The sequence below is a fragment of the Pristis pectinata genome, chromosome 3 (genome assembly GCF_009764475.1).
Source record: "Pristis pectinata isolate sPriPec2 chromosome 3, sPriPec2.1.pri, whole genome shotgun sequence".
In the NCBI taxonomy this organism is placed as follows: domain Eukaryota; kingdom Metazoa; phylum Chordata; class Chondrichthyes; order Rhinopristiformes; family Pristidae; genus Pristis; species Pristis pectinata.
The window spans coordinates 133,349,906-133,372,426 of NC_067407.1; the positions used below are offsets into that span (position 1 = coordinate 133,349,906).

At 41.6% G+C, this 22,521-nt stretch overlaps 1 protein-coding gene across 1 annotated transcript in view; it reads left to right on the forward strand.

The window, feature by feature from the left end:
• The first annotated feature begins 9,451 nt into the window (after positions 1-9,451).
• Positions 9,452-22,521, forward strand: part of zgc:172136 (uncharacterized protein LOC566376 homolog) — a 40,469-nt gene continuing 27,399 nt past the window's right edge. Inside the window, 8 exon segments of the mRNA XM_052011268.1 lie at positions 9,452-9,459; positions 11,892-11,949; positions 11,951-11,975; positions 16,165-16,244; positions 17,947-18,023; positions 19,026-19,063; positions 19,066-19,211; positions 22,281-22,436. Coding sequence (XP_051867228.1) covers positions 9,452-9,459; positions 11,892-11,949; positions 11,951-11,975; positions 16,165-16,244; positions 17,947-18,023; positions 19,026-19,063; positions 19,066-19,211; positions 22,281-22,436 — 588 coding nt within the window.

The window sequence follows — 22,521 nt, forward strand, 5'->3', positions numbered from 1 at the left end:
TAAGATTGATTTATTAGTCACATGTACATCGAAACACACAGTGAAATGCATCTTTTGCATAGAGTGTTCTGGGGGCAGCCCGCAAGTGTCGCCACGCTTCCGGCGCCAACATAGCACGCCCACAACTTCCTAACCCATACGTCTCTGGAATTTGAGGAAACCGGAGCACCCAGAGGAAACCCATGCAGACATGGGGAGAACATACAAACTCCTTATAGACAGTGGCTGGAATTGAACCCAGGTTGCTGGTGCTGTAATAGCATTACGCTAACCGCTACACTACCGTGCGTACCGTAACTGTGCCACTGTGCCATTAACAAATATACCACACCCATCTCTTCCCCCCCCCCCCCCCCAAAACTGGTTGACAGATGTCTTAGCTGATGGTCATCGCAGCTGTGCATGGACAACCCCAAGACAAATATCACTGCAGAGGAGGTTGTCATTGGGCCCACCATGTCTATGCTAATCCCAGGGTACAACAGCATAGCATTTCTGTTACTGGACGAGGAATCCAGACATCAAGATTAATGGGCCAGAAATCAAATCCTGTGAGTTTGAGTCCCTCCACACAGCTGGGTAGTTCAATTCCACGTCTTCCATCAGGAGGATGGATCTGCTGGAGTTAGCTCTCCTCACTCATTCCTTCCTCGCTAATCACACCTCTCCAGAGGATTGTGTTGCTTCTGACTTTGGTTTAACGTCCCCAAGGAGGATCAGCTTCCTCTTCTCCCAACCAACCACATCCCCCTCATCCCCTGTACGATGAGTGTCTGAAGGAAGAAGGGGGAGTCTCATTGAACCATACCGGATACTGAAAGGCCTGGATAGAGTGGACGTGGAGAGGATGTTTCCATCAGTAGGAGAGTCCAAGATCCAAGGGCACAGCCTCAGAATAAAGGGACATCCCTTTAGAACTGAGATGAGGGTTGTGAATCTGTGGAATTCGTTGCCACAGAGGGCGGTGAATGCCAAGTCGTTGTGTGTTTTTAAGGCAAAGATTGATAGGTTCTTGATTGATAGGGGGTTAAGGGTTACGGGGAGAAGGCAGGAGAATGGGGTTGAAAAAAAATCAGCATGATTGAATGGCAGAGCAGACTTGATGGGCCGAATGGCCTAATTCTGCTCCACGTTGTATGGTCTTATGGTCTCGCCCAACAGCTCTGGCTACAGTTACGGTGACTGTGAAACTACCAAATTCTTCTCCAGTTCACCAAGGTCCTGCAGTATTTATTTGACTCCAGGCCAGAGCGATATATTTGACTCCGAACTGCCCCCTGAAATAAGCTACTTGGTTCAAGGGTATAAGGGATGGACAATAAATGCCAGCCTTGTCAGTGACATCCCATGAACAAAAACTTACCAGTTATATCTGTGTTTTTACCTCCTGACCCTGAGATCTTCCTGGCTTGATTCTGTTAAATAATGCAGTATATTTCAAGTAATGTTACATTTAAAGGTTTCAACAAGGAACACAAAAGCAGTCCCGTTCTGTTGATAGCTGAACATAGATATTCACTGTTGCTTCACATTGGTTGGGTTTAGGTTCTGCAACCCCTAGCCTACCCAACAGCCTGAAGGAACACCACTATTACACAGTCAAGAAGAAGGTCCATCTCCATCCCGAAGCAACTGGGACATGGCTGATCAACACTTTCATTGTCCACATCCTAATAATAACTGCAGGAAAATTCCTTATGTTTGTTTGTAAGCTGGTAGTTTTAAAAAATTATCACCCTCTTTCCTACCTTGCAGCCCCAGAGCATTCTCCAAGTGCACAACCTTGGACCCTCTTGACCACCTTGGATCTCTCTATGACTCATCCACAGTCATAGAAAGATACACTAAAATGGTGATGACATTCAGTGACTTGTAGTCTACTGGCAATAAGGTCCATCATTCTCTTGACCTTATTAACCAATGCTCTGCATTGGTTAGGTATGTTGGGTAGGACCTTGCACCACCTTTCACCTTCTTAACCACCTTTCCTACACCTCTGCCCTATAATCTGACACCACAGAGGAGTTTCTAATCTCTCTGTGGAGTACTGCACAGAGGCAGGAAGAAGCAGCTCTAATTGACCTGAGAACAGTGTAAGTGATTTCATGGACTCTTGCCAAGAGTTTTCTTTTTGATGTCTGTCACATCTGTTGGGGTTAAGGCAACTAACTGTACATGACCCCATTACCCTTTCATTCAAGTTCTGCTGTCAGACTCAGAGAAGTAATGTGATGAACACAGCCCAGCAGTATCCTGGTACATTACATAAAAACCCTTTAATTATGTATGTTACGGCTGTCTGCAAGGTATGTGTTGTCATAGAGAAGGAAAGCTTTAAGTTCAGTTTGAATAACACAGTATTGAATTTTAACTCTTCTGCTGTTTCGTTTTGGCTAATTGTAGTTACTGCATGTGTTCATTCACTGGAGGTGGGAGTTGCTGAAAAGACCAGTACTTACTGCCTGGTCTTGACTGCTTTTGTGTGGCTATTTCAGAGGGCACTGTGAGAGTTCCAGACCAGGTCAAGTTGGCAGATTTTCTTCCTTAAAGGAGGTTTCTGCACCAAGAATAAAAACTTTGCACCAAGAATAAAAACTTTGCACTTTACTTTGCACTGCACTGCTGCCGCAAAACAACAAATTTCACATCATGTCAGTGAGTGATAATAATTCTGATTCTGAAACAGAAAATGTTAGCAGATGACAGCATTAGTGGGGAGAGAAGCAGAGTTAATGTTTCAGGTTGATGATCCAGAGATGCAGCATGGAAATGGGCCCTTCAGCCCATCGAGTCCGTGCTAACCATCAACCACCTATTTACACTAATCCAACCTTAATTTCATTTTTTTATTCTCCCCACATTCCCATCAAATCCCCCCAGAATCCACCACTCACCTACGCACTGGGGACAATTTACAGTGGTTAATTAGCCTACTGACCTGCATGTCTTTGGGATGTGGGAGGAAACTGGAGCACTCGGAGGAAACCCTCATGGTCACAGGGAGAACGTGCAAACTCCACACAGCACCTGAAGCTAGGATTGAACCTGGGTCTCTGGCGCTGCGAGGCAGTGGCTGTACTAGCTGCGCCACTGTGTCACCCAACCAGTAATGAATGCTCACTTCTATTGATTACATTAGTTTCATCAACTTAATGAATTAATTTCAGAATATTATTTAATTAGTTGTCACAAAAGCAACTTGAACTCTCATTTCCAAATCAGGGTAGAAATGTCAAATAATAGAGGACTTGCATTTAAGGTGAGGGGGGAAAGTTTAAAGGAGATGTGCAGGGCAAGTTTTTTTTTACACAGAGAGTGGTAGGTGCCTGGAACGGGCTACCAGGGTCAGTGGTGGAAACAGATATGATAGTGGCATTTAAGAAGTTTTTAGGTAGGCACATGGTTATGCAGGGAATGGAGGGATAGGGATGATGTTTTAGTTTAATTTGACATCGTGGACCGAAGGGCCTTTTCCTGTGCTGTACTGTTCTATGTTCTCTCTATGTTCTATGTAACTACTGACACAGCCTTAAGCATATGTAACACGTCCAGGAAGTTATGTTTTTGTTATTTGCTGATAATCAAACCTCACTGATGCAAACACAACTGCTTTCTACTTTCAAAGCCAGCAGTTTGGAGGCAGTCCACAACAAATAATTCATTATTTCAGCAAACAGGGATGAAAATCTGAAACATCTGGTAGATACCTAATGTGGTTTGGTTACAGTGAATTTCTGCAGCTTGGATCAGTGGAGTCATGATAAGTTGGTTAATATCCTGTGACTCGGGAGTGATGATCTCTGCAGTTTAATATTCTCTCTGGTATCTTAATGAACACATGCCTTTCAGTTTAGGTCTACTGACTTTATTTGGTTTTGTGGTAAAGGTAAATAAAGGGTTTATTGAGTCAGGCGCCACTGTTTATTACATGAGCCTTTAATAGCTGTACTTTGGATTTGAGATGTCTACTAGCAACTTGGTCATTCCTGAAATTCTTTGCCTCAGACCTGAGGTTAATTTGCTCAAAACCTGGAATAGGTGGTTGGGGGCGGTGGGTGGGTTCTATGATTAACTGCGGTGCTCCTGGCCAGAGAAAAGAGTAATTCTAGTTTGTCATGTGTGCTGCTGATCACTAACCAGTGACCAAGTGGAAAATGCACATGGGACTGTCTGATCGGGATAGGTTGGGAAACCACTGTAACACTTGCTCTCGCACCTGAATAATCCTTCAGTGGTCTGGTGTTTGCAGATGAAAATATAGATATAGATAAATGTGGAATGAGGCAGCAGAAGGATGTTCACTTTCCACTGTAGTTCCTGTGCCAGTTAATGTTTTCATCAGGGAAAATTAGGGAGGGAATGTCTAAACTCAGCGACAGAGAATAGCAGATAAATTCAGTGCATTAAAAAAATGGAGTTGGCCATTCAAACCATTGAGTCTAAGCAGCTCACTGGATTAATTTGTTTATTCAGAAATGAGGATGTTTTCTGTTGCCAAAAACTTCTGTTTGATTTTCCTGAAGGCTTTTTATTTATTACCTGAGCAGGAAGGAATAACTTTGCATAACTTTGTAGTACATAAAGTAATGGTGTGTGTGTGCATGCACGTGCATACACGCTGGTGTGCTGTACATCTGCTGTGCTTACCTACAGAAGTGGGGTGGGACCATATTTCATATCTCCTTCTGACAAAACAGAGGCCAATCAGCCCATCAAGTCCATGCCACTTCTCAGAGCAACTCGACCAATCCCACTTACTTCCCTGTAACCTGTTCTCTCTCACACTCCCATTAACGCCCCACTCATTCACCCGTTACCCATCTATACGAGGAGTAATTTGCAGTTGCCAATTAACCTACTAACCAGCATGTCTTTGGGATGTAGGAGGAAACCAGTGGACCCAAGGTGTGGTGACAGAGAGGATTTACAAACTCCATACAGCACCAGAGGTCAGGATTGAATCCGGGTCACTAGAGCAGTGACACAACTGCACTACCTGCAGCACTACTACCTTGATCATATTAGGCAGAACACACTGAATCCAGATAATCTTTAGCTGCAGATCCCTTTGGTTCTGAAAGCCATACTGATTGTCTTTACGCCAACCATTTGGTCATGGTGAGGTGACTGGGAAATATTCCTGTTGTTCCTCAATCAGACAATTCATTATGTCTGTCCTTTCCTACAACCCCATTTGAGTTCCATTCTTTTTATCTAATGTGGTGTGATGTTGGTCACAGTGAGTAGTTGTGCAGGTGTGGGTCTGAACTCGGAAGAAAGGATGGCAATGTTTACACATGCTGGCTTTTTCCTGTTCCTAAAAATCCTTGTTAAATTTAATTGCTCAAACAACAAAACAACTTCGAAGTAAGCAACTTACTGAAAGCTGAATCCAGATTTGTTCTGTTGAAAAAGTAGGGTGAGAACCCATCTGATTTTTCAGCCAGACACTCTGTTTTCCGTGGGTTTGGTATGTGAAATGCCAGATCTTATTGGGAGAAATATACCGACGTGGGTTGTTGCATATGAAAATACGAAAATTAATTATGTCGCATTTATTTGTGTGTGTTTGTGCCTGTGGTTGGGTCATGTTTGACAGTCTGACTGTACGCATGCACGGGTGTTTCGTATTTCCTTACTGCATCGAAGGCCATTCAGGCCAATTAGTCTATGCTGGCCCACAAGGCAATCTCATTTCCTCACTGTAACTTAGCTTTCTTACATTCCCATCCATTCTACCATCCAGCTTTACTAAGGTCAGTTTTATGTTGGTCATTTAAACTTCCCAAGCTGCTCATCTTTGGGATGTGAGAGAAAATCGGAGTACCAGGGGAAAACCCATCGCAGGGAGCACCAGAGGTCAGGATTCCAGGTCACTTGAGCTGTGAGGCAGCTGCTCTTCCATCTCCAACACTGTGCCTCCTGTGTTGTTAGCTTTTGCTTTATGCATCATTGTTCAGATTTACAGATTCCAGGTCTAGCGAAAAGGATTATTTGTTCTTCGAGTTTCACTGCTGGTTTATGCAAATGGGATGTGTGCCTAAAGCATTGATTTTTATTTTTACATTACATTATACTTACTGACATTTTAGTTCTGGTTTCTCCTTAAAACATTAGAAGACCTGCCAGTTGGCATTGAATGTAAACATTCGAGAGGGAATCTCACTAACACTCTTCCCACTCTGCTCGCACCCTAACCCCACCCATATTTTCTGGGATGTTGACTTGCATGAGTCAATGCATCCTATACATGTGTATACTTGCATGAATCAATGCATCCTAGTACAAGGGTATACTTGTACAGTCTAAACACACGTAGTTAGCAAAGCTCCTTAGGTTAATCACTTAAGCCTAGCCATGAGAGGGATGAATTATTAGATGCGAACTCCTCCAACATTACTCCTTGTTGTCAGCGTTTATTGTTAAATGCAAACGTGAATGTCAATAGTAAATTAAAAATTTTTTAAAAAGCTGCAAATGCTGGAAATCTGAAACTGCAAAAAAAAACAGAAAACAGAAAATCTCAGCAGGTCAGGCAGCATCTGTGGAAAGAGAAACAGGTATGTATTAGGTCAAATGACCCTTCATCAGAACTGAGGGAAGAAAAAAAGTTTAGTCTCAGTAGCAGGGAGGACGAGTGAACCAAGGGAGTGACTGTAATAGGGTGAAATGATGTAGCCATTAAATGGGCTGTTCAGCGTATCAATGAAGTGTGCTGATTATTGGACTCCCTCTAAGAATTAAATACCTTTTGTAACTTTTAACATGTGTATTAAAACTCTTGCATAAAACCCTTGCTCACATGAATTATACCAAACAAAAATTGGCATGAGAGTTAGAAAGTAAATTGGGAAAGTTTGTGCAGCCATTCTCAGATTACTGTGGCCTTGGAGGCAGTGCATTCTACAGAATGATTTAGCTTTTGTGGAACTATTGTTTGCTTCCTGTGAATTTCATTTATATAGCATAATTATCACTGTAAAACGCCACAAGCCTCTCCATTAGGAGCATTTAGGCATTACGTTAGTACAGGTCTTACGAGGAGATATTACCAGAGATGGCCAGAAACCTGATCAAAGATTAGAGTTTAAGGAGCATTGTAAAGGAGGATAGGGATATTTCGGAGGAAATTCCACGTACATGGATCGGTTGGATGCGCACAGTCATTTTCCCAGGGAAAGGGAACCAAAAACTAGAGGGCAGAGGTTTAAGGTGAGAGGGGAAAGATTTAAAAAGGAGCTTCTTCACGCAGAGGGTGTTGCATATATGGAATGAGCTGCCAGAGAAGGTAGGAGGCAGGTTACAATAATGACATTTAAAAGACATTTGGATAAGTACATGGATAGGAAAGGTTCAGGAGGGATATGGGCCAAATGCAGGCAAATGGAACTAGCTTAGGTGGGCACCTGGGTTGGCATGGATGGGTTTGGGCCAAAGGGCCTGTTTTCGTGCTTCATACTCTATGACTCTACTGATGGTGGGGCAATGGAAATTGGGGAGGTCAGGATTGGGGGAACACAGGACTCTGAGGGTTTTAGCGCTGGAGAAGGTTACAGGAACAGCGAGAGCTGATGCTGGAATGGAATTTGAGCTGTGGATCTTGTTAGGATGTTACATAACTGACAAGTGGTTGTACAAGAGATTGATTGCATGGTGACAAGAAGGGTGAGAGTGGATTACAAAAACAATAATCTATTCTAATGTTCTGGTGACATCATAGATTTTGTATGGTTTGAACATCTCAAATTAGTCTTTTTAAACCTTTTTTTGTGCATTGTGTTTCTGCATATTATTTGGATAACCTCCTCACATTTACATAATTGTTTTGCCCCTATTTGCAAACTGTCTATATTTCTCCAGTCCCTGACCTGGGTCTTTGCTCAGGGATTTCTTTTCTTGATGTTCACTCTTATTAGGATAGGTTGAGTGAGCTCGGGCTTTTCTCTTTGGAGAGAAGGAGGATGAGAGGTGACTTGATAGAGGTGAACAAGATGATAAGAGGCACAGATCGAGTGGACAGTCAGAGACTTTTCCCAGGGCGACAATGGCTAAAACGAGGGGGCATAATTTTAAGGTGATTGGAGGAAGGTATAAGGGGGATGTCAGAGGTAAGTTTTTTTTTAACACAGAGTGGTGGGTGCATGGAACACACTGCCGGCAGAGGTTGTGGGGGCAGATACATTAGGGACATTTAAGAGACTCTTGGATAGCCGCATAAATGGAGGGCTGTGGGAGGGAAGGGTTAGATAGCTCTTAGAGCAGGATAAGATGTCAGCACAACATCGTGGGCCGAAGGGTCTGTACTGTGCTGTAGTGTTCTATGTTCTAAAGAAAAAGCCAAAGCCCATAACAGGAGGCAACACCTCCAGGCTGAGAGCGGTAAATGAAGCTGCAATTAGATAAAACTGAGTTTGAGTCCTAAAAAATAATATTGGAGGAAGAGAATTTCGAGGGAGCCGAAGAATTGCCATCAAAATCCTTCACTTGTGTGAAGATGCGAGAGACTGCAGACGCTGGAATCTGCTGGAGGAACTCAGCATATTGTTTGTTGCTCCTTCACTCTGTGAGTTGCTCGATGGCATGGTCTTAGGAAAGTGGGAATTGGGATTATTTGCCACAAACTGGAGAACAAGCCGCACATATCCATGCAGGATGGGCAGAGTTAATGTCTGTCATGAATTTAGTCCTTCAACTGAGATAAAATAAGACAATTGCGGACCATTAAGTCAGGAACCATTGGAAACATTCATATCTCTATGCTCAATATTTCATGGTGGCTTGCAGTTTTTTCAAACTGGCAGCAATGTTATGAACATTTTTGTTAGAAGGATAATTTTCTGCAATGACCTTGAACAGCAGTTGTTTGACCTCTATGATGCCATGCTTTGGATAAGATTTCTGCCAATTGTGTCACCAGAATTCTGATAAAGACGCCCACACCTCTTCAATTTTCTGAAGGTCAAAGGTGCTTATGTTTGTGTGTAACATTTATAAGATGCACGTCATCTGTGGCCAGGATTCTTTAATTGAGTTTGGTCCTACGGTGCCCACATCTCCACAGCCTGGTCTATCGCATGCTTTGTTTTCATTAATTAACACTAAAATATGTCGTTGGCAGGCAAGATGAGGCAGGCTGGATGTGGTTCGACGTTCAGTGAGGAGAGCTTCATAACTTGTGGAAGACAGCCTTAGGCCGGTTAGAGATTAATTCAACCGAAATCTTCCCACAGTCCTGTGATGAGCAGGCAGCTGTTCGGAAATAAAATGATGTCAGACCAACGTATTGTTTCTGTGCTTCTGCCAAACAAGGAACAACTTGAAGTCCTCGTTGGAGTGAGTAGAAATTTCTTTCTGGCTACAAAGAACTTCTAACTGCAGTTATTTGTTGCAAATAGACATCAGCGTTTTTTTATTGTCTGCCATTATAACCTTCCAGATTTTGAATTGACACATGACGCAGTAAGTTGATTAACCATAATGGATGTGCTTAGTTAGCTAAATAACTTTGTCACTTGCAAAGGTCAATAATGTAATTATTGCATAATAATTTATATCACACTAAGAACCAAAGAAACAGGAGTAGACTGGGTTATACAACCTCTCAAGCCTACTCTGACTTTTAAGAAGATCATAACTGAACCTTAATATCAACTTTTTCTTCTGGAATACCCAAGTGCAAAAAAATCTGTTAACTATCCTGAATATGTTCAATCTCTAAGCATCCATAGTCTCCTAGGGTAGAGATTTGCAAACATTCACATCCTCTAAGTGAAGAATTGCTTCTCATTTCAATCCTAAATTGTGAATCCCTTATCCTGAAAATGCAATTCTTAGTTGTCAGGGGAAATGGCCTCTCTGAGCTACCTAGTCAATAATCTGAGAGTTTGTGCTGTCTATTGGGAGAATCCCAGAAGAGCATAGGTTCAATCTCTCCTCCTAAGACTTGTTCCTTCAGCCCTAGGAATCTTCAGAGCAAGCCATCTCAAGAAAGTATATACTGCAAACAGTATTCCAGCTATGGTCTCACCAATGCCTTCAACTATTGCTGCAAGACTTCCATCGTCTTGTGTTCCAGCCCTTTTGCAAATGACAACTTACCACAAGCCTTCTCGATTACCTAGTTTGTTTTGTTTACAAGGATCTCCAAATCTCTCTGAACATGTAATAACGTGTTTAATCCCTAAATGCTTTGCCTGCCCATTATCCTCTGTCATCTTGTCCTTTCAGTAACATAAATATAATGCATCACATAGTGTGAGCTCCCACATATTTTTAAATATGTTCTTTATTTTATCAATACACACCTTGCACCTCTGTGCAACAGCACTGCTGCCCCAGCCCAAACTCCCCTCCAAATGTCTGTTAAGCTTCATGTGTCTGGCAGAGTGGTGGGGTCCAGACAACAGGTGAACAACCATAACTCAGAAAAAGAGGAGACACTTTTTGACCAGAAGCTAAGATTAGAAATAGTAGAAGCAGCAATCTTCATTGATGCAGAGTAAAGAACAAAGGCGGTTTAACTGAGAAGATTGTAGGAGGTCTAGACAGGGTAAACCGAGAGCAATGATTTCACCTAGCAGAGAGGTCAGCAAGCAGGGCCCATAGATTTACATTAGTTGGAAGGATTAGATGGGAATTGGAAAATTGTTGCCTGAAAGGGTGGTGGAGGCAGAAACCTTAACCATATTTAAAAAGTACCTGGATGAGGGCTTGAAGAGCTGTAAGCTGCAGGGCCCTAGACTAAGCTAGGAAGGGGGAATGAACAGAACTTTGGCCACTCTGGACACTTTGGCCCAAGTAACCACCTCAGTGTCATAAACCTCGATGGATGTCCGCTGTTATCTCTCCTCAACGCATGGACCAAAACCAAGTCCTCCTGCTCACTGTCTCTTTCCCTCAGACAGGGTTAAGAATAAGTAAATTGATACAATACCCTTCTGTTCCTTAACTGCTGAATCCCAGGTCCACAGCTGGGCAGACAAGGGGCAACCAAACAATACAGTTTTGTTTCTTCACACAAGTTTACAATGCACCAGATCTCAGTATGCATGTTATCTGACTCTTAAAATTATTATCATCTGTTGTTTACTAACAATTCATTTTCTGGTTTAAATACAGAAGTAAATTCCATTCATTTTAAATTTTAATAAGGTTATTTCAAAATTTCCCATGAAGACAATAGCACAGTGATTCAAATTTCCTCAGTTTATTTTTCATATTGTGAATGATTAACAAAAGAGGAAAGTGTCAATTCATGAAGACAGCAGAGGGGAAGTCTCCTAGTGAAGCTACTTTGTTTTCCTTGTCAAAATTTCTCCATTGCCTCTGTCCCTGCTAGAGACATTTATTTATGTTGGGGTACAGGTGCTGGCAACTTTCTGCTATCATTTTATCTGGCTTTCATTTTGGGAAGTTAAACCAGGGCAAGATTTGCACAGTAACTGGCAGGGTCCTGGAGAGTGTTGTAGAACAGAGAGAGTTTGGGGTACAAGAACATTGTTCCTTAAAAAGTGTTGACACAGGTAGACAGGTTGGTGAAGAAGGCATATAGCATCCTTGCCTTTATTGGTCAGGGCATTGAGTCCACAAGTTGGGATGTCATGATACAGCTGTACAAGACATTGAGTGGGACCACACTTGGAGTAATTCTGTGCAGTTCTGGTCTCCCTTACTATCAGAAGGATGTAATTAAGCTAGACATGGTGAAGAAAATATTCACAATGATGTTGCCGTGTCTGGAGGGCTTGAGTTATCAGGAGAGACTGGACCATTTTCCCCATTTGTAGTTCCCATTAATAATTAAGCTTGAAGCAGGCAGACTAGGTCACTTGTTTGAAATATTGTGTTGGACCTCCCTTTTTCTGACTTGTATTTTTTATTTGTAGGTAAAGGCTACAGTTCACATCTCTACATCAAGTTTGTGACATGCTGAAGATCCGAGATAATCACTTTCTTAGGACTGAGTGTGGTACAAAGTAAGTTGACGGTAGTGTTAGTCTTTCTTTTGTGAAAAGTCCTCCAGCGAATGGTGTGGCCAAGAGGTGGTTCTTGCCAAACACTTCAGATAATTTGTGGTAAAAATACTGTATATGTTTGTGAAAATTCATTTTTAATCTGTGCAATAACTCATTATAAGCAAGAAGGCAAGTGAAGTGTTCATTAAGGCATTGTTTAATCCGGGGAGATGAATAGAAGTGGGATTCATGTTACCTTAAGGTAGAGTTTTTTCATTTTATTTGCAGTTAAGAGTCTTCTGTGGGTTATTGTTCCATAAACCATGATATCCTTTTATCCTCCTGGCAAAACGACACCGTCATCATCTCTGGGTTTACTATTGTCTAACAGATTAATGATGCCAGCCACATAAGTACTAGGCAGGTCAGAGGCTGAGTAGCCCATGGTGAGTGACTCGCTTGCTGACACCCCAAGACCTTTCCACCATCTACAAGGCACATGTCAGGATTGTGCTGGAATATTGCCCACTTAACTGGATGAGTACAACTCCAACTGAAGAAGATTGACACCATTCAAGTATAAACAGCCGTTTGTTTGGCATCTCTTGCGCTACCCCAAAACATACCTTTCCTTCTCTACAACTGCATAGTTGGTGCAATACATACCATCTACAAATGCACTGCAGTTACTCACCTGGGTTTCTTCCAACAGCACCTTCCAAACCCATGGTATCTACAAAGGAGTAAGACTTCAGGCATACAGAAAATACTACAATCTGCATGTTCCCCTTCTAGTTACACTGTACCAAGGCTCAGAAATATATTGGCTCTTCTTCATTATTGCTCGGTTGAAATTCAGGAACTCCCTTGACAACAGAATTGTGGGAGTACATTGGCCATAAGGACTGCAGTGCTTCAAGAAAACATCAGCCCACATCTCTTCACATACAATTAGGAATAGGTAACAAATCTCGGCCAAACTTCCAGATCTCAAGAATAGCTTCATAGAGAAAGTCAGGATTTAATGGTTCTTTGTGCATCAACATTCTGATTTGAGTTTCGTTTGTTGTTTATTGGTGAATTGGTATTTGCCAGTGAAACGTGTTTCAAATCTGATAGCTTTAAAATATTTATGAATCTACCTCACATTATAGGGTCATAAGGTGAAGGCCCTGAGTCATCAGCAGGATAGCGCTTATAGTGAGGAAAGTAAAGGCTCCGTTGGAAAGGATGAATATGGATGAATGATTCAAGAACCAGGGACATAGGTTCAAAGTGATGGGCAAAAGAAACAGGGGATGTGAGTAAAGGGATTATGATCTGGGAATCACTGCATGTAAGGGTAGTGCAAACAGAGTCAATCAGGATTTTGAAAAGAAAATTAGGTAATTGAGAGAAAATAACTTGGAGGGCTCTGGGGAAAGAGCAGGGGAGTGGGATTAACTGGTTTCCTTTACAAGATGCCAGTCTGGATGATGAGTGAATAGCCTGTTTCTGTACCATAATAATTCAATTAAACTCTCCAAGTTTTTCAACAGAAAAGAACAGAGCTGAATTTCAGCAGTTATTGCTTGCTCTTGTAGTGCGTACTCATATGAAGGAGAACTTCAAACAGAGTATAATGAGAAAGGTCAGGTGGACCCAGATGGAGAATGCAGATGCTTGGGTGGGTAATTAAAGTACAAAGGCATAATCAAAGAGGAACATTCTGTGGAGTTTTATTGAAACAAGTAGCACGGCAGAGGGACTGGTAGAATAATTTCAGAGGGTAACAGCATGGTTATTGACTGCCTGGTATTGGTGAAGTACTGGGATTGCACAGTGAAAAAAATGACAACATTTAGAGCAAGGTACCATAAACAAAACCCGAAAATTTGAACCAACGCTAAAACTAGCTACAAGGCAAATGACATGTGGGCGACCCCCTCAGTACGCGTTACGTTAATTCTCCTTCACAGAATTCACAAATCACTGCCCAAAGTTTTGAGATACAGAATAAATTCATTCTCCACGGAATTTAGGTAAAAAGAAGGTAAGTAAATCGACACAAATTTTGTTTTCAATTCATATTTCTTGACGCGGATGCGCAGATGGTACGGCTTTGTGTTACGGAAACTTGCAACACGGCACGATTTAGAGTCACAGAGCACTACAGCACGGATACAGGCCTTTCAGCCCAACCAGTCCATGCCGACCATGGTGCCCACCCAGCTAGTCCCAATTTCCTGCGTTCATCCCATATCCCTCTAAGCCCCACCCCTCCAGGTACCTATCCAAGTGCTTCTTAAATGATACTATTGTGCCTGCCTCAACCACTTCCTCTGGCAGCTCATTTCCATATACTCACCACCCTCTGCGTGAAAAGGTTGCCCCTCAGGTCCCTTTTAGATCTTATCCCTCACACCCTAAACCTATGCCCCCTAGTTTTGGACTCCCCTACCCTGGGGAAAAGATTGTTACCCTCCACCTTATCTATGCCTCTCATAATTTTAAACATTTCTATAAGGTCACCCCTCATTCTCCTACCTTCCAAGGAATAAAGTCGTAGCCTGGCCAACCTCTCCCTATAACTCAGGCCCTCTAGTCCTGGCAACATCCTCGTAAATGTTTTCTGCACTCTTTTACTCCAAGTGCAGCCTCACCAATGACTTATACAACTGCAACATAATGTCTCAACTCCTTATACTCAAGGAACGTACTACCCTTGTAACGCAAGGGTTGCCTGTATAGTGAAAATGGAAACTGCATTAAAAGAATTTAGATCTTGTGGGTAATTGTTCAGTGGCTTTTACAATTCAATTTGGTTAAGTATCAAACAGTGCAGGAGTGGTGAACCAATAGATGTACATGTTGAAAGCACAAGTGGTAAGCAGGAAACAGATTTGAGTATTATATTGGATAAATTGATATTGTTTCAGCAAAGTGCTTTATTTTGTTTTAAATATTGGCACTGATAGGAAAGGAAAAGGATCAATCTTAACTGTTAAGGAAACTTGGAAGTATACAGGTCCTGCAGAATGCAACCAGCCAGTTTGAAAGGAGAGAAAGGTCTGAGGTGATTGGAGAGTTGGGGTGCATTTGGTGGGGTGGGCTAGGAGGTAAGAAGATAGCAGGGGAAAAGATAATAACCAGGCACTGTATCAACAGAGGTGCTGAAATTTGATTGAGAAGACATGAATTTACCTATCCATAGTTTAGACCATGGGGTTGGGTGAGGGGGTGGGGAGTGGGGGGGAAAGTCAAGGTGATGCGGCAGGGAACACTCCTGCCCCTCCTGCTGGTAAGCACTTGCTTTTTGAATTTGCCTGTTCTTGGCTTCCTTCAGCTGTTGGGTATTCATGACACGCATCCATCAATGCCACAGAGTCATGAACCACAAAGCCTCATTTAATTATTCTCATTCTTGGGCAGCCTCTTAAGAGCAGCTATTCCTTTCAGTCCTAACAAGCCATAGTGGACATGTTCAAGGCATGTTGTTTCATACACCTTTCTCTCCCAGTTCTGAGCATTAGGTTCAAATCCTCCCCCACTCCATTACTGAGTTGCAAAGGGCAGAGGTACCAGGGTGAATGGGCTCTAAAGTTGTATCCTTTTCATGATATCTGAGTTTAAACATGAAGAGGGAGACATGGTGCTAACTTTAAATGGATATAACAGTAACTCCCCTCTGCATGTTTGGTTCCAAGCAGAACCACATGTCCAGAGGTAAATGGATAGTCACGGTAGTGTAGCGGTTAGTGTAATGCTATTACAGCGCCAGTGATCCAGGTACAATTCCAGCCGCTGTCTGTAAGGAGTCTGTATGTTCTCCCCGTGACTGGCGTGGGTTTTCCTCTGGGCGCTCCGGCTTCCTCCCACATTCCAAAGACGTATGGGTTAGGAAGCTGTGGGCATGCTATGTTGGTGCCGGAAGCATGGCAACACTTGCGGGCTGCCCCCAGAACACTCTATGCAAAAGATGCATTTCACTGTGTGTTTCAGTGTACACATGACTAATAAACATATCTTACGTATCAGAGTAGCCAAATTCTTGCATTAGGCACTGAAGATCAAAGATGAAGTTCTCTGCCTGATAGCACAGCCATCACACTACTCGAAACCACATAGCTCAATGAAATGTTGAGGTCATGTTTTCCATTGATTTCTTATAAATAATGTATATTAAACTGCTCTGAACGTGGATAGCTAAGCATTACTTCCATGTTTTTAGACAATGAACACATTTTCATGGATTTGGAGCAGAAGCTTAACAAGTATTTTCCTAAGGAATGGAAAAAAGAAATGAGCAAAGTAAGTTTTATTTACTTTCAGGTACATCCTTATCAACAAATGTTTGAGCATTTCAGATGCCCAAGTTGTGCATTTTATAGAAGAACGGATCTATGAATTTGCTCGAGCAAGGCGTTGTGTGGGCTTTGGCAGACAGTTGTACTCATGACAGTACTTTCTGTTCAGTTGACTTTCTCCCTCATATCTGTGTGTTTTGTGTGTTAATGCAAAAAGTTTGTACTAAAATTCCACAACTTGGGGACCATTGCTTAATTTGAGAAACTGGGTGACGTAGTAGCTTAGTTCCTCTTTGGAACCTGTGTGTGATTGTAGTATTCACTGACGGGATAAAAACCACTTCCCTCAGCTGTAAGACTAATAGTTTAGCTAATCTAGGTCCAGTTCTTAGTGAGCATAAGTTGCTGAAATTAATGTTGGCAAAGTACGCAGGGTTGGGGGTCAGATTGGTGGGAACACTGTTCTGATGTTGAGGCTGAAGCTTAGTGTCTGATCATGATTGGATGCTTAATATTTGTCACCTTGCTTGCAACAACCTGACCCTCAAGCTCTGAAATGCCCTTCAGAATTCACTGTTTCTGTGAAGTTTCTCCCTAACATAATTTTGCACTTTGACATCTTTGATTGTCTTTCACAGTGCTTCTCCTGTGTTGCTGAAGCTTGACACTCGTATCACACAGATTGCACCTCTTGTGGCCCTGCGTGGCTGGTTGAGCTGGGGGCCCTGATGTTGTGCCCCACCTGCAGAGCAGAGCTGTGAGTGTCAAAGAGGCCTCAGCTGGCAGGTCAGGCTGCTCACTGCTATCAAAGACAGTTTTTCCTCTTTCTGATCATTAGTCACTTAAAAATTGTTCAAATGGATTTAACTAATTCATGAAAATAGTAAAAACATAATAAATTTACTAAAAATCTTCCAAGAGAAAGAAATTGAAAATATTGAGTAATTTAAAAGTAAAAACAAACTACTTCCCTGGAATTACCATTCCATAGAATCATACAACTGTACAGCACAGAAACGGGCCCTTTCATCCCATCTCATCCACACCTATCTATGCTAGTCCCATTTGCCTGCATTAAGTCTGTATCCCTCCAAGTACCTGTCCAAAAGTCTTGTATCTGCCTCCACCACCTCCTCTGGCAGCTCGTTCCAGATACTCATCACCCTCTGTGTGAAAAAAGGCTCATTCAAGGTCAGCGGCCCAATCAACTGAACAGGACTGCAGTATGTTTCTCAGCCATCTTTGGAATAAAGCTAAGGGACTGGATGCCCCTTGGCTCAGCGTGTTTGTTATCCACCCCTGAGAGGAGTTCAGATGCATCATTTTTGACTTCTGCATAGAGAACTGTAGGTTGAAGATCAACATAAGCCAGCCCAATGTTAAGTGTACTATAAATATATCTGTGGCATACATTATTTTAACTCGGATTACTTCAAATCAAACCAAGAAACACAGTGATTTTGTTGAATGATTATTCAACCCATATCTCCCCTATTGGTTCCTCAAATCAAACCAAGAAACAATAGTTTTATTGAATGGTTTTTCAGCCGCAACCTCCTCTATTTTGTTGAATGGTTCTTCAACCGCAACCCCTATTCTCACTCTGGGGGGTTAAAGTACGAACAAGATTTTAACCTTGGCATAAATACTTGATTATGCTCCAATAATCTCACTTATTTCTATCCTCTCCTATCTTTTTTCAACAGAATGATGAGAAGTTTGGTGTTCCATTCGTCGTTTGTTTAAGAGTGCAGTACTATGTAGAAAATGGCAAAGTAATAAGGTACAGACTTCCTATTTAACGGTGGCCTTACAAAAATAAAGCAAGTGCATCCTTCCAGAAACACTTTCTGGGTCTTATTTTACACTATATAAAAAAAAAGAACAATCTAAATGTCTTATGAAAGTAAGGGAGCTGGCAGTACTGATAATGCATCTGCTGTGTTTGGGGCAAGTATCTGCTTCCATTGCCCGGCAAGTCTGGGAATGGAAGCAGATACTTATCCCAAGCACAGCAGTGTTTGGGACTAAATTATTTACATGAAAGAAGGAAGCAAGAGCCATGCTGGAAATGATTCTATGGGTCACTGAATGTTCCCGATTTTGAAACAATATCGCACTTGTGAGTTGGACAATGGTGTTGCATTTCCAGCACATTTCTACTTTTACCCCCGACAGCTGGTTTAAGGGAAGATAGTGTTAAGGTTCCTTCCTGTTGTGCAGCTGGGTGTATTGTTTAGCTGTTGGTACCTGTGATTGTTGTGGCAGGGAATGGCAGGGTTAGTGGTTGAAATCCTTGCTGGCTGATTTTAAGCAAATATCTTCCCCCTTCCAATTCTTAGAACACTTTTCTCCCCTTTGATCTTTGATTCACACCCCCACAAGGGAATTTGCCCTCCACTTCTCTTAAATGACTGATCCTCCAGTAAAAATCAATAATTGTTGGGATACATCACTGTCAAGCTCAATGATCACCTGATATCCAAGAAGAACGTCTTCCAGGAGTTGTTGAGGATTGTACTGGATAACAGTCAAGAGAAATGTATCAAATTGGTCCCCAACCACCGCAGACACTCTTAGGAGACTGCCAGCACTTATCTAACCAGGGTTAATGGAGTGAGACATTGCCTGGTCTCCATTGTTCAATTACACATAGTTTTGTAACCTGGATTATGAATGCTATTTAAAATATTCTCAACCTGCAGGTAACCACCATCAACATTAGTTCATCAGCAACTATTTGCTTCATTAACTAACTGTGGTAAAATGTTCCATCTTCCTACAGTGATAAAAAGGCAAGGCACTTCTATTATTGTCAACTAAAGAACAAGTTTTAAACTCCTGCTGCACAAGCAAAGAGGAAGCCTACTTCTTGCTTACAGCGTATGCATTGCAGGCTGACTTGGGAAACTACAAAAAGAATGTCCACACTGGAAACTACTTTGAACCTCAGAGCTATTTCCCTCAATGGGTAAGAATAATTCATCTGATTGCTCATTTTCAGTATTTGAAGATTAGCAATGTACAAATTTTAAAGCATCTACAAAAGAAAATTGAGATTTGGATGTTAGTTTTTTTTCCAAGATAAATTGTCTGTTTCCAGAGTACTTGAAACCCATTTGATAGATCACATTTCATAAAGTAGTAACATCCTGAATTGTATATATTTTAAATGTACTTCAGAGTCTAATAGCTTATAGGAAATAAATGAGCCACTTAATACTTTTAAGCTGCTGACAGTTGTTTAGTTTATATACAGTATGTTCCAATCCTGATTTTTTTTTCTTTTAAACTCCTCAATTAGGTATTTCTTCTGTTCTATCAGAAGTGCAGTATGGAGATTATGGGCTAAATCTTAACTCCCAAAACAGGTGGCAGGATGGAGTTAACCAAAAGTTAAAAGGCAAAAAAATCCAGAAATGGGAATTGAATCGAACGCAATTTGTCCATTTTGTTTTAAATGAGATGAGGTAAAGGATAGGTGATGCCTTAGCATTGGTCACCTATAAACCACCGACGATCTAGAGAAAACAATCCATGTTTGTCCAACCTCTCCTTGCAGCTAATACGCTCTAATCCGGCAACGTCCTGGTGAACCTCTTTTGCACCCTCTCCAAAGCCTCCACATCTTTCCTGTAGTGCGGCAACCAGAACTGCACACACTACTCCAAATGTTGCCTAACCAAAGTTATACACAGTTGTAACGTGACTTCCCAACTATATACTAAATTACTCAACTAACGAAGGCAAGCCTTCTTCACCACCCTAATTACTTGTCACTTTCAGGGAGCTATGGATTTGCATCGCAAGATCAATGCTCTGAAGGATTCTGCCATTTACTGTATACTGTCCCTCTACATTTCACCCTGGGACATTGGCATCATGGACAGAAAGCAGACTGTAGTGGTGAAAGATCATTTTTCAGACTGCAGTGAAGTCTACATTGCAGACTACTGCTCTTTTTGATGTATAATAAATAATTGGATTTGTGTATTTAGGGTTTCATTTCCAAATCTGCAGATTACATGGAAGTTGGAAGTGTAGGAAATAGAGGAGGTAAATCAGCGATTATGGGATGGTGACAATGGTCAAGTGAAATGGAGTAGGCACGTCACAGGTGAAATTTAACTTCCAAAGGTGAATTGTACAAATACACAAGGGTACAAGAGAACAGGAGATTAATTGGACAACTCTTTCAAAGAGTTGGCACCAGCAAAATGGACTGAATTATCACCTTCTGTATTATATCATGAAGTGATTCTGAGGTTTTAAAATATACATCAGAATGCTGTTCAAATAGTTTGTTCATCTTGCTGGCTCCAGAGTTGTTTACAACCTAATACATACATTTAATTGACAGCTACCTTTTTCAGCCAAACACTACCTGATATCCAGCTTCTGCAGTCTTTTACTTTTTGTCCACCTAATGTACGTCGCTTGATCGTGATTTGGCTTCCTTATTTCCTGAAACACTTCCTCATATGTGTCCTTAAACCAAATTCAGCTGTTGAGGTGTATTGTTTAGAGAGCAGATACACCAGTTGCTAAACCCCAAATGTGAGATGCCTCCACGGTGTGCTCCCATTCCACTGGAATACAGCTTTGGACAAGGTGAAATATTTAGGGGGAATCTGAGGGGAAACTTCTTTACTCAGAGGGTGGTGCGAGTGTGGAATGAGCTGCCAGTGGAAGTGTTGGATGCGGGTTCAATTGTAACATTTAAGAGAAGTTTGGATGGGTGCATGGATGAGAGAGGTATGAAGAGCTATGGACCGGGTGCAGGTAGATGGGACTAGGCAGAAAACCAGGCCGGCATGGACTAGATAGGCCGAAGGGCCTGTTTCTGTGCTGTAGTGCTCTATGACTATGATTCTAAGTCCACAAGGAGTCCACTTTCAAAGCTGCTGCAATTTTCAACCTTGGCATTTCTTCATCAATATATCCTGATACTTTCCTTCCTATCTTGCGGTTTGTTTTTAAGGATTCTTCTACCACTGGGTAATGACTTTGTATGAAATCTGGCCATGCAGAATAAAAGGGGAGAGATTCATCTCTGGTCACGAGCATAAAGCTTGTACACAAAGGCAAAGACTTCTGCAGATCTGAATGTGTAGAGATGAACACAAAAGTGCCCAGTGCTCACACGTGTACTCAAAGGTTTTTGAATGATAAACTTCTCTCCATAATCTTTGTTGGTGTGAATCACCAAGGGATTTGTCACCTGATTTAGTAATGCAGTGTTGCTGCGTTACAGGGAAAGAAGTATTACACGTATTTAAACTGAGTTGATTTCTGTAATGCCTACTTTGTATCATCTCTACTAGTATTGAACCAGTAAATACCAGGGGGTAGAAATTCATTCCTGTATTCTAGTGTTAAATGCATATGTATATTGAACTCATCTGAAATGTAGTTACATTGAAATCAGAAGAGACTCCAATGTGCATAGGTTACTATGTCATGAATTCAATGCATATATAATGGAGGACAGATTTCTAAACCCAAATCGTCACCCTACTCTTATTACAAAAATATTCTTTGCAAGTGGAAAGGACAAAATCTTAAATTGCATTCTTGTTGCAATTATAACCGAAAGCTCTGAGCTCCCTTTGGCATCCCTAGCCTGTCAGAACAGGTTTTCAGATGGTCTGTGCACCCAATATTGGCCCCATGAGTTTTGAAACTTATGTTAATAAACAATTAAATAGCTTATTTAAAAAGAAGCAAACAGCATCCATTGTTATATTTTACTTCACATTTTTCACCAGTGTTAACAATGAAAAATGAACAATGTATGTCAATTCAAAAGCAAACCTCTGCAGCTATTGACTTTCCAACAACCTTAACCATTCACATCTCTGACTTCTCTCAGAGCTGATGAGGTCACTGACCTGAAACCTTAATTCTATTTCTCCCTCTACAGATGTTGCCTGACCTGTTGAATACCTCCAGCATTTTCCATTTTATTATTGACCATATTAATTGTGGTGTTCAGAGCTTTAACTAAAACATGTAATAATATTTGCCTTCTTGCACATAGGTAATTCGAAAAAGGGGCTGTGAGTATATTTTGAAGCATGTTCCAAAAATGCATAGAGAGCAGCGTGGACTGACTCCTAAAGAGGGGATGCTGAGGTTTATTAAAGAGGCTTGTCTTTTAGAGGATGTGCCTGTTCATTACTACCGGCTTCAGAAAGTAAGGAAAAGGTTTTTCTTTTCATTCTCTCTTATTGTTAAGCTATTAAACTGTTAAAGTAGGAGGAGAAATGGTTGCTATTAAA